At 34.8% G+C, this 15106-nt stretch overlaps 1 protein-coding gene across 3 annotated transcripts in view; it reads left to right on the top strand.

Moving 5' to 3' along the window:
- Window positions 1-15106, top strand: part of YTHDC2 (YTH N6-methyladenosine RNA binding protein C2) — a 66194-nt gene that overhangs the window by 17963 nt on the left and 33125 nt on the right. For all 3 annotated transcript variants that reach the window (XM_082649860.1, XM_082649861.1, XM_082649862.1), the window contains exons 8-12: window positions 2851-2958; window positions 4081-4229; window positions 5985-6120; window positions 9909-10035; window positions 10248-10313. In XM_082649860.1, the coding sequence (XP_082505986.1) occupies window positions 2851-2958; window positions 4081-4229; window positions 5985-6120; window positions 9909-10035; window positions 10248-10313 (586 nt within the window). The remainder of the gene's footprint in view (window positions 1-2850; window positions 2959-4080; window positions 4230-5984; window positions 6121-9908; window positions 10036-10247; window positions 10314-15106) is intronic.

Below are 15106 nucleotides of genomic sequence, written 5' to 3' on the forward strand. Positions count from 1 at the left end.
ATGTTTTCTCTGAAATATGCTTAATCAGTCATATCTATATATTTTCGTCCTCTCCTTTTCCATCTACAACTCTTTGGTATTGTGTAGTGAGCCTGTTCTCTAGTCTTAAAAGGAGATATGCTTTATTTTGTATTCCCCTTTAAATTCTGTCCTATAGCTTTGCCTTTATTGCTAGACTCTTTCAAAGAGTAGTCTTAATGCCCGTGTTTACCTCCCATGTACTTCTAAATATGTTGCCACTTAAATTTTGTCCTTATCCTTTAATCAAATCTGGTTTTTCCACCAATCTCTAAAAAAATTATTGATTTCCTCCTCAAAAATTGAAAAAGTTGTATGTGTTTACCTCAGTGAAATAGTACAGACATTCAGGGAAAAAGTTCACAATCACCTGTCTTCTTTTCATTTCATATCTTTTCTTCCCTGAGATTACTTGATGTTGAAGCCTAGTGTATATCCTGTCTCACCTTGTCCATGCTCATACAACATATGTAAATATATACATATATATTGGGTTTATAGAAAATGGTTTTTACATAAATGGGCACATGCCATATACAATGTTTTGCAATTTGCTTTATTCATATGACAGTATATCATGAACAGTTCTCCAGTTTAGAAGCTCTAGATGTAGTTCATTATATTGAAGAACTGCTTTTATATTTCCTAGTATGAATGTACCATGATTTATTTAACCATTTCTTAATATTTGGACATTAGATTGGTCCTGGATTCTCCCTTTCCCCTACTATAAACATCGTTGTTATGAGCATCCTTCTACATATATTCTTATATATTGGTGCTCTTATTTCTAAGGATAGATTCCTGAAAGTGAAATTGTTGAGTAAAAGAATGTATCTATTTTTAATTTTAACAGTAAGATGGTTTTGTCATTTTACTTTTTCAAAAGGCTGAAATGATTCACATTTCCGCAGTTTATGGGGCTATTCATTTGTGCATTCTTACCAGTATTGTTTTGAAATTGATTTAATTTTACATAAAAATCTTACTTATATTTTCCGTAGTATTTCTCATAATCGTTACCCTTTTTTTGTGAAATGCTCGTATCCCATAATTTATTTGCCAGAACTACATCCTAAGTCTCATTCTGTATTACAGCCTGTACTTTCTTGGTCTCCTCTGTGGGCTTCTCTTCTTTTGCATCGTGCTTAAATATTGATATTTTTGAGGATTTTTCCCATGACCCATTTTTTTCCTCTTCCTCCCTTCCCTCCCCTCCCTTTCCTCCTTCCCCTCCCTTCCCTTCCCTGCCCTTCCCTGCCCTTCCCTGCCCTTCCTCACCCTTCCCCATCCCCTTTCCCTTCCCTTCCTTCTTTGATTTCTTTGCTTTTTCTCTCTTTCCTGCTCTATGCTGTTCTCTACTAGGTACTGGGGGTGCACAGTTAGTTTTCCTGGAAGATCTCATTCTTGACCTTGCTTTCTACTTTCTCTTGCACTGATGAGTCCTGAATCTTTATTTCCCAGTTCAAACTGTTCTCCAGAGCTTTGGACTTGGTTGCTTATAAGCAGTTCCCCTCTAATATGCCCAAACTGAATACTTAATCCTTTCTAAAAAATCTGCTTCTCTTGTGTTGCCTGTTTTGGTTAATCATACCATTGACCTAATCACCTAAGTCATAAACCTGTAAGACGTTTTGCTCATAATATTACTGGGTGGTAAGGCACATAAAATTTATGCATCTACTAATTGAAGGTCATTTTGGCACCTAACATTTGACCAAACCCCGGCTCCCACAAGCCAACCTGTTTTTCTTTTAGCTTTCCTTGTCAGCCTCAGAAAATGACAACATCATCCATTGAGTTTTGTAAGCCAGACTTTCAAGAACTGTGGTTGACACTTCCTTATCATTCTTCCATATCCAATCTAATGCTGAGTTCTGTGGATTTTACTTCCCATCTATCTAGTCTGTCTGTCTCCTTCCATTTTTACTATCACCAATCTTGTTCAGGTTAGTGTCCTCTTCATCGTGAACTATTGTAATTGCTCCTACCTGGTCTGTTTCATCCACTCTGGTTTCTTTTAAATCCATTCCCCATGTTGCAGCCAACGTGGAATTTTCAGCCAGATTTCTGAAGTGGAATTTTGATGATGTTAAATACTCTCATGAGCTTGAAACTTTGAACAACCTTTACCTCAGAATAAAGACCTAAACCCTTAATAAGACTTATCTATTTCTTCTGCCTCATCTTGAACTACAATCCCTTCTTCACACCCCTCTTCACATCATGTTCCAACTAGCTTGGCCTTTTAGTTCCTTGAGAACATCATACTCTTTCCCACCATAGGGGCTTTGTACATACTGTTTTTTTCTTCATAGTATACTCTTTCCTCTCTGTGTAGCTTAGTTATTTTGTTTACTCCCTTCTCTTGGTTCTCATTTTTCTCAGTGAAGATGCTTTTCTTGATTCCTTCAAATTCCCCTATTATGTACTGTCATGGTATCTTGTACTTCTCTCTCACAGGACTTTTTACAACTTTATTTTTACATTGATGTTTTGGATTATTGGATTAATGTCAGATTCCCCTGCTAGATCACAAGCTTCAAGCTTCAAGAGAGCAGGAGGAACTCTGTTTCTGCTTACCATTTATATTCCTAGTGCCTATCATGATGCCAAACAATCAAGTAAATAGTAAACACTGGAAAAAAACATGCAAATGAACAGTTGTCTAAAATATAGATCAGAGTTATATTTAAAGGACAATATGAGGATCACTTGACCTATGGAATTGCCTTTGGATTAATATTCAGATTTATTAATTTGAGAATCTCATGTTTTTATGTGAATTATCTCTAAGATGCAAATTGACTGTTTAAAAAAAATCCTATTTAGTACAGGGAAGACCATTTGAAGTAAAAGAAATGTTTCTGGAAGACATTTTAAGAACTACTGGATACACAAATAAAGAAATGTTAAAATACAAAAAGGAAAAACAACGAGGTAAGCTTTTTATCAAACAAATATAAAAGAAAATTACTATTGATATTGACTTTTTGGAGTACTCCAGTCTTATACTATGCAGATACAAGGACACTTGAAAGTATTTCTCTCTGTGTATAGTTGTAGAATATTATATTAGAATACTGTCCCATATGGAAGTTCTACATTCTGGTTTATGTCTAGAAGTTATAATCTATAGAGAGGAATTGAAAGGGGATGCCAGAGTTGAGGAGGCTGAGTGTGTCTGTATCCAAATATTCAACCACTATTTTAAGGAGGCAGAAGATTTGTGCTGGCTGTCCCCAGCATATGTTATAGAGTGGGAGTGGGGAGTGGGTGAGGAAGTGAAAAGAGTAGCATATGAGTAATAACAGGCTCATCTTTGGTATAATTGTTGAGTTTTTCAAATCTTGATATTGTTATGAATTGCATCAGTACTTTGAATTTAACATTACTTGCCTATTAATACATCTCTTATGATTTATACTATATCTCAGCTTTTGAATTAAGGTTAAGTTCCTTTTGCTTACTTTTAATTACATTATTCATGATGGAAGACTTGGCTTCAAGCTTTGATTCCTTTGTTTAGTTAGTATAACCTTGGACAAATAATCTTAACTTCTTTGGATTCTTCACTTGAAAAAAGCAATTAGCAATGCCTGTGTCACAGTGCAATGCTGAATCACTAATATGTAAATTATAAAACTTCTGGTTCTCAAAACTTTTGAAGATGAAAATTGAATATAACTTGTGTCTCAAACAGAATGGTGGTAGAAATTCAATAAATGATTTTCTACAAAGTGCTATATGAATATTAGTCATTGATTTAAACATTATTTGTTATATGGCTAAAATACTGTTCATTAAATTATGTCCTGATTCAGAAGTAAACTTCTTACTAGTAGATGAATAGATGAGGTTTTATAAAGCAGTTTCATGTCTCCTTTTGGTTCAGCATAACACATTTTATTGAATGTTCCTAATTAATATATTTTTAAAAAGTAACTTTAAAATAAGGCCAACTTTTAGGTATTTTCAGATTCACTTAATTTTTTTAAACAAAGAAATATATTTCAAAAAGCAAAGAATTTATCTACTTATTTTCTTTGGTAATTAATTTAGAAGAAAGACAACAAACCACACTTACAGAATGGTACTCAGCTCAAGAGAATACTTTCAAGCCTGAATCTCAGAGACAGAGAGCTGTCCCAAATGTAACTGAAGAAAATGATTTATTGGATGATGGTGGTGATGCCGTCTTCAGTCAGTTGGTAAGACCTCAGTGGTTTCACACTGCTATTTTGAGTGAAAATTGTGTAATTTAAAGAACATTTCATGAGATTATATTTTTTATTACATTCTTAAGGCATAATTCCCTTAGTTTATCTTAGACTACAACACATTTTTCAGAATAATTTTCTACACACTTTTTTTTTCAAATAATGCAACATCTTTTATTGTTTCATTCTGAGTTAAAACTATTTCAATATTTTCTATAAATTTTGTGAAGAAAATAGTTGTAGATATTATGTATATATACATACATTATTATTGCTAGATATTTTATCATCTCAGAAGTTTAAGAACCTATGAGCTAAGCAATGCAAGATAAGCTAAGTTAGGAAAAAACTGAGAAAAGCCTCTTGGTATTAGGGCAAGTAATCAAGACTGATGTTTATACCACAAAGCCGTGTGAATCTGTAAAATCAATTACCCACTATAGACCTCAGTTTCTTTTTCTCTCTGCTTTTCTCCCTTCTATTTTGCCACAATATCTTTTACAAATGAAATATTTTGTAGAAATCCTGCCTGCTCATCCATCACTCTCCATCCCCACCCCTAAGCAGGGCTTCTGCTACTTTGGATTCCTTGGAGTCTGTTTGAAAACTGGAACCAGCGGATTTCCTAGGTCCCTTCTGGTCTTTGATTCTGGTTTAGAATTCTTAAAAAGGCATTGGTGATTAGTGAGATGGCTGGGACTATGCACTTTTTAGAAAAAGAATTTAACTCTTTTGAGCATGAGAAGCTACATAATGCAGATATGCTTGCAGTTTTCTCCCAGTGTTTAAAGTTCTGATGCATCCAAATGAACTATAGTTTTAAAGAATGTGTACTTTTAAAGAATATTTAAAAATTGTTATTTAGTGCAGGGAACATCCATTTGGTTCAGTGAACAGCATTTTGACCATTTAAATTAGTGATTCTTTTTTTTTTTAATTATTTGTTTATTTTTGGCTGCATTGGGTCTTCATTGCTGAGTGTGGGCTTTCTCTAGTTGCAACGAGTGGGGGCTACTCTTTGTTTTGTGGTGCGCGGGCTTCTCATTGTGGTGGCTTCTCTTTGTTGTGGAGCACAGGCTCTAGGCATGCGGGCTTCAGTGGTTGTGGCACACGGGCTCAGTTGTTGTGGCTCGCGGGCTCCAGAACACTGGCTCAGTAGTTGTGGTGCACGGGCTTAGTTGCTCCGTGGCATGTGGGATCTTCCCAGACCAGGGCTCGAACCTGTGTCCCCTGCGTTGGCAGGCTGATTCTTAACCACTGTGCCACCAGGGAAGTCCCTAAATTAGTGATTCTTAAGCCTGGCTGCACAGTAACATCCCCTAAAGAACTTTTAAAGTCCTATGGAATCTGGCCTCCATTCCAGAGATTCTGAAGTACTTGCTCTGGGGTGGGACGTGGCTTCAGTGTTGAAAAGCTCCAGGTGATGTTTCCTCTGTTGTGCAGTTGGGACACAAGACCACTGATAGACAGGTACATTTAGCAATATTCTGTCAGAAGCACAGTTAATATTGTGACTGTATCATACTCCTTTGTTGACAGGCTCATTCTCAGATAAAAGATGAATGTGAAAACAAGGTACAATATTGTGAGTGATTATGTTTGTGATGAGATGAGAAACTTTTATGCAAAGCCTTTGCTGTAATACCGAATGGTTAGTAGTTCTTGTGGCTGTTTATGGCCATCTCATGTTCTTTGCAAGCAAAGGTTAAGCTGTTAGTAATTTATAATCTTTGCTTCTTTTTAAAGACAGAAAAAGATGTGAATTGCCTTGAACCATGGTTAATAAAGGAAATGGATGCTTGTCTTTCTGACATATGGCTGCGTAAAGATGTTGATGCCTTTGCTCAGGTCTTTCACCTTATTTTAACTGAAAATGTTAGTGGTAAGTATAATTTATTTAAGTTTTTTGTATTACTCTTGAAGTTATTTATTATGATAGAAGTGTAGCTTAATTCATAAAATTCAAAATTCACTTTTTGTTCACAACCAATATTTTGTTCTTTTGGAGTACTATTTCAAATGTACAAATCAGGATCTTCTTATTAGCATAGTAGAATAGATAAGTATTGTATTAAATCAGGGACTCTTAACCTAATGTCTCCAGAATAGTTTCATGGGGTCTGTGAATATATGACAGTTATATGCAAAAGTATTTTTATGTGTATAAAATTTGTGACATAAATATACTCCCCCCTATGCATCACCTTTACCCCTGGAGTATCTTGGGTTTTCAAAGAGATTTGTTATTTCAAAACAGGGGAAAAATGTTAATAACTTTAACTCTAGATTGTTCATTGAATAAATGGAAAATTTTAGTATACCTTTAGTTATATAGGTTCAAGTTCTGATTCACATGTACCTGCGTTATGTCACATGACATATTTTCACTAATGATTTATTCTGATTTCGTTAGTTGGTTATAATGGATATTGGCAATCAGGGGTGAGTTTTAGGACCCTGAAGGCTTTTAGGCAAAAGGTAGAATGATGATAATAAAAGGTCATTACTGGAAGGGATTTAGATGTCAAGTAGTTTATCCCCTCACTTGAACTTCTCAGCATTATTATTACTATACTTGATCACTCCTTTCTTGAAACATGTTCTTCAGTTAACTTCTGATACTCCATACTTGATTTATTTTCTTCTCATCACCCTGGCTGGTATGTCTTGGTTTCCTTGGCAGGATTTTTTTCTTTTTCTTGACCTCTGAATATGGAATGTCCCAGGCCTCAATCCTCAGACCTTCCTTCTATTTACACTTACTCCTTAGATGGATCTCATCTAGTCGAAGCTTTAAATATTTATTTAAAATGAGTCCTAATTTTACGTCTCCAATCCTGAACTCCCCCCTCACTTCAATACACCTCACCACTTGACATCTCCGGTTGGGAGTCTGTTAGGGGAATAAAACTAGATATTCCCCAAACAACTTGATTCTCTGTTTCTCTACCTCTCTCTCAACCTGCTTTTTCCTTAGTGTTCCCTTAGTGATCATTATCAGTTGTAGACCTCTTTAAAAATGCATGTGCCTGGCCATCCCAGGCACACTGAATCTAACTCTAGGGTACTACCATTCACCTAGTTGCTAAGGCAACAAAATATAAAATCATCTTTGACTTTGCTCTCATACCCCACATATAATCCATTAGCAAATCTTGTTAGTTTTACCTTCTAAATAAATCCCGAATCTCACATGTTTTACTTCCTCTACTGCTGCCATCCTAGTCAAAGCCAGCATTTTTTCCTGGACTATTACAGTGGACAATTAACTGCTTCTATTCTTATGTTACTAGTCTGTTCTCCAGAGAACAATCAGATTGATCCTTTTGACAAGGAAATTGGATCATGCCACTTCTCTTCTCTTAGCTGTCCCATGGCTTTCAATTACACTTTGAATAAAAATCAAAGTTCTTTCCCTGATTTAGTCTCTGACAGTCTTTTTTATCTCATTTTCTACTACTCTTTTCCTTGTTCACTGTGCTTTAGCCACTCTTGTCTTCTTGCTCTTCATATATGCTCTTCATATGGCCCATTCCCGCCTTTGGGCCTTTGCTTTTGTTGTTTTCTGTGCTTGGAACGTGGTCCCCACAGATACTCATATGGCCCAATGCCTACTTCATTTAGGTTTCTATCCATAAGTTAGGAAATTTGAACTCTGAGACATGTTGCTTTAAAATATTTATAAAACATTTTAAAGTATTTTTGTATTATCTTTGACCCTCTTCCTCGATATTTCTTTAGAGAGTACTAGACTGTTACTTTGATAATGGTCATCCATTATGACCATCCAGGTCCCTCTCCTTTATAGTTTTATTGGACATTTTCCGCAGCCCAGTATTCTAATGTCTTAGGCCATGTGTATGTAGTAAACTAAAATGTTATGGTATCTCTATGAACAGTAATTTACTTCCCATGTTTTTATTTCTCTTCTAAAATCTCAACTCTTAATTGGCACCAGAGTTGAGAATACTTCATGTGATCCAGGAAGCCTTGGGCTTGGTAGATTTTTTTTTAATCATATCAATTTCCCTCTGTGATCTTGTATAACCAGGTAGTAATTAGCTGGTTTTGTAAGACTAGGCATTCTGTGGAACGCTGGATGCTAATCATCTATTGCTGCATAACAAATGATTCCCAAACTTAGCAACCTGAAACATCTATTATTTCACATAGTTTCTGAGAGTCAAGAATCTGGGAGTGGCTTAACTGAGTGGTTCTGGTTCCTAGTCACTCATGGAGTAGTAGTTAAGCTGTTGGCAGGGGTTCAGTCATCTTAAGGTTTACTGCGGCTGGAGGATCTGCTTCCAAGAAGGCTCACTCATATGGCTGTTGGCTAGAGGCCTCAGTTTGTCTCTGGCTGTTGGCTGAAGGCCTCAGTTCTTTGCCATCTGGACCTCTCCATAGGATTGCCTTATTCTTCCCAGAATGTGGCAGCTGGCTTCTCCCAGAGTGTGTGATTCAGAAGAGAAGAAGAAAAGGCAAGCAGGAAGCTATAGGTACCTTTCATGACCTAGTCTCCAAAGTTGCACACCATCTTTTCCACTTTATTCTATTTGCTAGAATGAGTCACTTAGTCCAGCTCACACTCAAGGAGAAGGGAATTAGGCTCCACCCCTTGAAGGGAAGAGTATTAAAGAATTTTTGGATGTTTTCAAACTCCCACACTTATCCATACCCCTAATTGAATATTCCATTGAACAGTAATTCCCATATATTGAGTACAAATCATAATCTTTGCAGATCTCTGTAATAATGCATGTTCCTGGCCATCCCAGACCTACTGAATCTTAATCTAGGAGTAAGGCATAGCTCTCTGTGTTTTCAGAAATAAAAAGCCTGAAGTAATTCTCTCCATAGGTTCCTCTCCCCACCTTAAGAACCGTTGGCTTATATTAATAACGGATACCATGTTTTAGAGGGTTGTTAAATTATGAGGATAATTGGGTATATATGGAAAATTAAATTTTTCCTTTTGTAATTATCTTAAATTTTACTACAGAGGTTTTTTTTCAGTGGTGATTTCTTTCTGACATTTTTTAATTTTGTGATTTATGAAAATTAGTTCTCAGTAATTATAGTATGTTGCATTGCTTGAAATATATTCTAAGAATGAATTTAAATTCAATAAAAGTTTAATTTTTTTCTCATGGAAGGGTTTTATGGGAAGTAAACTTCCTGCCAGTGTTATTCTCATTAAGCATCTAAGATAATAAGAACCTGGCATGATGGGGTAATAAAAGCAAAACAAAAGGACCTCAAAAAATCATTTTGAACTTTTCATTTGCCCTTTTAAGCATTCATTACCAGATACTGATGAAAATTAACTTTTTAATTCTTCTTTAATTATATCTTGTCATTTGGTCAAGGCATATCTAGGAAGATTACTTAAGGATTCTACAAAGTTAGTAGCTTTCCTTTTCTATTTTAATTAACAACTATCTTTCCTTCTCCTGCCTTCCAACTGATAGTACCTATTTCATCCTGCTTATACTAAGGATACATCAGTATCAGATCTTCTTGGATCAACTGAGTTAAAGGTTATACAATGCTGTTATATACTTAGGTAAAGGAGCAAGTCCCAGGTTAATTCTGCTAACATTCAAGAAAATTAAAATGATTTTCCAAAGTAATTTGGAAATGTAACATTTATGTATCTTTTCCTTCTTTTAGTGGATTACAGACATAGTGAAACCAGTGCAACAGCTTTGATGGTTGCTGCAGGACGAGGTTTTTCAAGTCAAGTAGAACAGTTAATTAGTATGGGAGCCAATGTTCATATTAAAGCATCAAATGGCTGGTAATTTTAAATTGCATTCATTCTTTGTATATCTTTGTATAACTACACATATCTATTTTGATTTCTTATATGTCTTTATATTAAAAGCTATTTGTAATAATTGCTCATACATCTCTACTTTAATGGGTGAATGAATAAATTTGAGTGACTGGTTTTATAATTTTGAGAATATTATTTCTCTTTCTTAATTCGATATCTTTGAATTTTGGCAGGATGGCTTTAGATTGGGCTAAACACTTTGGACAGACTGAAATTGTGGATCTTCTAGAATCTTACAGGTAACACTTTATACTATTTTTAATTAATCCTGACTCCTTTTTAAAAAACTTAGCCATATAAATCATAGAATGTGACAAATGAAGGCTATTTATAGTCTCTTATCCAGATTTTTTTGTGTGTGTTTCTAAGGAGTTTTTCTAATAACAGCTTTCAGTTATTTTGTAGGTTGTTAGTAAGATCCACTGTATTATAGTATTTACCTTATTTTTTATTTTATCTTAAAAAAGAAGAAGGGGAATCTCCAGTTAAACTTGGTATTTGTCTCTCTGCATTTCCCCAAAACCTCACTAAAATGGTAAGGAAGGAATATAAAATGTGTAAACTAACAAAGTCAAAGAGAATGGAAGAGGATATGCAACTGATGAAAGATGTTAGTAAATTTTTGGATGATATATGGCTAATGGATTACTGATGTTTGACTTAGCAAAGCTAAGAAAGCTGAAGCCTGAGTGCCTAAAGAGGGAAGTGCCAATGAGAAACAACCTCATTTTAGCTTTGAACTTCTTAGAGGCTCATTCAACTACTTCTGAATGAAGCAATGAAAGAAAGGGCTAAAAAAATAACAGAGTTAGTTGAAATTCTCTATGAGGAATATTTGGAATTTCAGATTCCCTTCTCCCCTGCCCTCAGGTGATATCTCTTTCCCACTTTAGCAGGATGTAGGAAGTTTATTGAAAAATTAAACCATTTAGAGTTTGGACTTGGGGTGACCAGGTACAGTGGGAGAGTGGGAGTAAGGTATCAAACAGAAAAGGGGTTTAAGTGAAAGTCTACTTAAAGACTAAAAGTTGAGATACCATCCACTCAGTTCCCCTGATGTCCCTATCTCCTTTTCCTGTTTGAAGCTTATGTTCTTTGGCAGAAAACTTGAGAATTCCTTCCTGGAAAAACAGACCAAGCCTAGAGAAAAGATTTAGAACTTTAAGAGGTTTGGTATTCCTTCAATGAAATGACCATCTTTAAACCAGATAACTCAATTTTCCCCACTTGTACACATGGAGGTTTTTGTACTTTACTCTTTAAAAATAAACAAACTGCCAAGGATTGATCACCAGACATTTGAGTGGAAAAAGCACTCAAACATCAAATAAACAGTACCCCAAAAAGTTGAATAAAACTGAGCATCAGTGACCAGAAGAAAACTTCAAAAATAGTAATCGAAAATAACATTCATGAACCAGAAAACAGTGTGCTTAAAAAAAAGAAAAAAAGGAACAGACCACAAATCTTTGTTCAAATTTCATCTTCATGAGGGCTACCCAAATTTACCTATCTATTGCAATCTGCCTCCCCCACAGTTGATCCTCTTTAACCTGTTCTACTTTTTCTTTTGTCCATAGGACCTACCATCCTCTAATAAACTATATAATTTACTTATTTACTGTATTTATTGGTTTATTGTCTGTCTCTTCTCTCCAGTGGAATTTAGTAAGCTTCTTGTCTCCTTTGTTCAGGGACAGTGTCTGGATATAGATGTTCAGTGATTATTTTTGAAAGAATGAATAAACAAGAAAGAGCCCTTGAAAATTAAAATATGATAGCAGAAAAATAATTCAGAAGGGTTGCAAGATAAAGTTGAAAAAAATTGCTGACAGAGTAGGAAAAAAAGACAAAAAAACAGAAAATAGTAGAAAAAGGATAGGAAAATTTATTTCCTATGTATTTTTTTATGAGGAAGCTGTTAGAGAATGTGTCCTACAAAAATGAGGAGGTGAAGTAAAACAGAGAAGAACACAGTAGATCCAGCATAGGAGATAGGTGAAAGAAATGCTTAGTATGTTGGTGCACAGGGCTATTCCTATGACAGCTGCCCAGTAGGCCTTGCCTCATAGAAACAGAAGATAGAGAGCTCCAGGAGGAAAGTCCCTCTGGGGTAAAAAGGATTACCTGATGGTTTTGATCATATTAAAAAGATTTTATGAATTTGTTGGACACTTTGGGAAGAATTAGTGCTAAGTACACAGAAAACTAAGCAAATAAAATTAGACAGTAATTACTCAAGGAAAACCAAAAAGTTACAGAAGAAAGGGAGTGTAATCATAGTTTACTATTTAGCTCAGGGGTAAATAATGTTTACGTAGCAAAGTAAAGCTGAATGCAGATTTAACGAAAATTGTATGGGTTTATGTGTGTGGAAACTATATGAGGGTGGGAGTGGTGACCTCATTTTTCATTAATTGGAGATTCACAGATAATTACTAAATTGTTAAATCAATAAATAGCAGAAGATGCATGTTGCTTAGAAATACGGCAGTAAATACCAAAAGTAATGGCTAAAAGAATTGAAAAAGGTCCTAGGCAGTGTGACTAGGAGTGGAGAGGGGTTTTTGTTATAACTTCTATAAAACCCTTGTTTATTAACACTATGTACATGTATTACTTTGATTTCAAAAAAAAAGGGCAATACTTCCAAAATCCTATGAAACTGTTATAATTCTTCTTTTAGATAATTATTTTAGATAAATTTTGATGTTTATACAGAGTTTAGATTAGACATTTAAAGAAAAAATATATTTAAAAGAAATTTAAAGGAAATGTATTTTATAGTACACTGATAGCTTTTATCTATTTTCAACCGATAAGACTGTCAAAAAAATAATAGAGTATGAAGTTAAAATATATTAAAACATCTATTATTCAAGAACATATAAAATGTTTTATTTGACTTGGGTTTTTGTATTTAAGTCTGTAGATGAAGTCTCGGGTATTAGATGAAGTAAACATTTGAAATATGAAATTAGTTTTATCATTTTAATTTCATTAAATGATAATGTAGAGTCTGAAAGTCTTGGCAGATCCAAATGCTAATTCTGGTGTGGTGGGTTTTATTATCATTTCATTAATAGCACCAGAACTTGCACCAGAACTTCCTTTTAATGCTAACACTTCGAATGTTCCAGATATTGTTACGGTGTTGGGTGTAGCTCAATATGTACTACAGATTACCATGTAAAACAGTTATCTGGATAATATTTTAATTATCCCAGCTAAGTCAGCTTTCTTTTTATTCCACAGATCATGATGTTATCAACTATAAATTTCAAATATTTAAATTAAATTTATTATGTTTGCTGGATTATTGATACTTGATATCTAAAGTTTATAGCATTAAACAAAGAACATAATACCTCCTTAATTTACCTGGTAAAAATAAGAAAACAAAAAACTTGGAATGTTTTAAATTGCATTTAAAAATTTTAAATACTACAATTATAATGTTGCAGAAGTTTCATATTTTTCCTATTGAAAGCAGTCTTTTTTTTAAAAAAAATATTTATTTTTGGCTGTGTTGGGTCTTTGTTGCTGCACATGGGCTTTCTCTAGTTGTGGCGAGCGGGGGCTGTTCTTTGTTGCGGTGCACGGGCTTCTCATCGCTGTGGCTTATTTTTATTGCGGAGCACGGGCTATAGGCCTGTGGGCTTCAGTAGTTGTGGCTCGTGTGCTCAGTAGTTGTGGCTCATGGGGTCTAGAGCGCAGGCTCAGTAGTTGTGGCACACAGGCTTAGTTGCTCTGTGGCATGTGGGATCTTCCTGGATCAGGGCTTGAACCCGTGTCCCCTGCATTGGCAGGCGGATTCTTAACCACTGTGCCACCAGGGAAGTCCCTGAAAGCAGTCTTATGTTATTTTTCTGCTAAGCTCTTTAAGAAAGATTGGGCTGAACTGAACTTTCTAGAAATCATATTGATAATTACTAGTGATGGCAGTTTTATATTTTCACTTACAGGATGAAGAAGCAAGGGGGTTATTTCAGTAATTTCTACTGATTTTGGCTTTCGGGAAATAGCATAATCAACCTGCTTTTAGTATAGGATAACTGAATTAGTCATTTTAAGCTGATACCTGTAGACTGTTTTTTTTTTTTTTATGTATGAACTATTCTCCAGAATATTGTTTATAATAATGAACAATTAGAAACAACCTATTAAGAAAAGGTAAATGACGAGCAAAAGTTTGTGTTTTTTTAAGTTTTATTGGGATAAAATTCACATACCATATAATTCACCTACTTAAGTGTATAATCCAGTGGTTTTTAGTACGTATGTTCAAAGAGTTATGCAGTCATCACCACAGCCAATTCTGAGAACATTTTCATCACCCCAGAAAGAAATCTGTGCTCATTAGAGGTCACTTCTAATTTTCCCCAACTTTAGCAGCCCTAGGCAACCACTCATCTACTTCCCATTTCTATAGATTTATCTGTTCTGGACATTTCCTATAAATGGAATCATATAATATGTGATCTTCTGTGATTGGTTCTTTCACTTAGCATAGTGTTTTCAAGGTTTGTACATGTTGTAGCATCTTTCTAATGACTGAGTAATATTCCATTCTATGGATAGACCACAGTTTGTCTATCTGTTCATCAATTGATGAACATTTTGGTTGTTTACACTTTTGGGATGTTATGAATAGTACTGGTATAAACATTTGTATACAGATTTTTATGTGGACATATATTTTCATTTCTTCTTGTCTATATACCTAGGAGTCTAACTGCTGGGCCATATGGTAACACTATGTTTAACAGTTTTGAAGATCTGCCAGATTGTTTTCCAAAGTGGTTGCACCATTTTACATTCCCACTAGCAGTGTATTAGGGTTCCAATTTCTTCACACCCTCTCTCACACTTATTATTATCTGTCTTTTTTATTATAGTCATCCTAGTGGGTGTGAAGTGGTATCTCATTGTGGTTTGAATTTCATTTCTCTCATGACTAGTGATGTTGAATGTATTTTCATGTGCTTATTGGCTATTTGTATATTTCCTTTGGAGAAATGTCTTCAGATAG

Source organism: Grampus griseus, assembly GCF_964374135.1.
Source record: "Grampus griseus genome assembly, chromosome: 3".
NCBI lineage: Eukaryota > Metazoa > Chordata > Mammalia > Artiodactyla > Delphinidae > Grampus > Grampus griseus.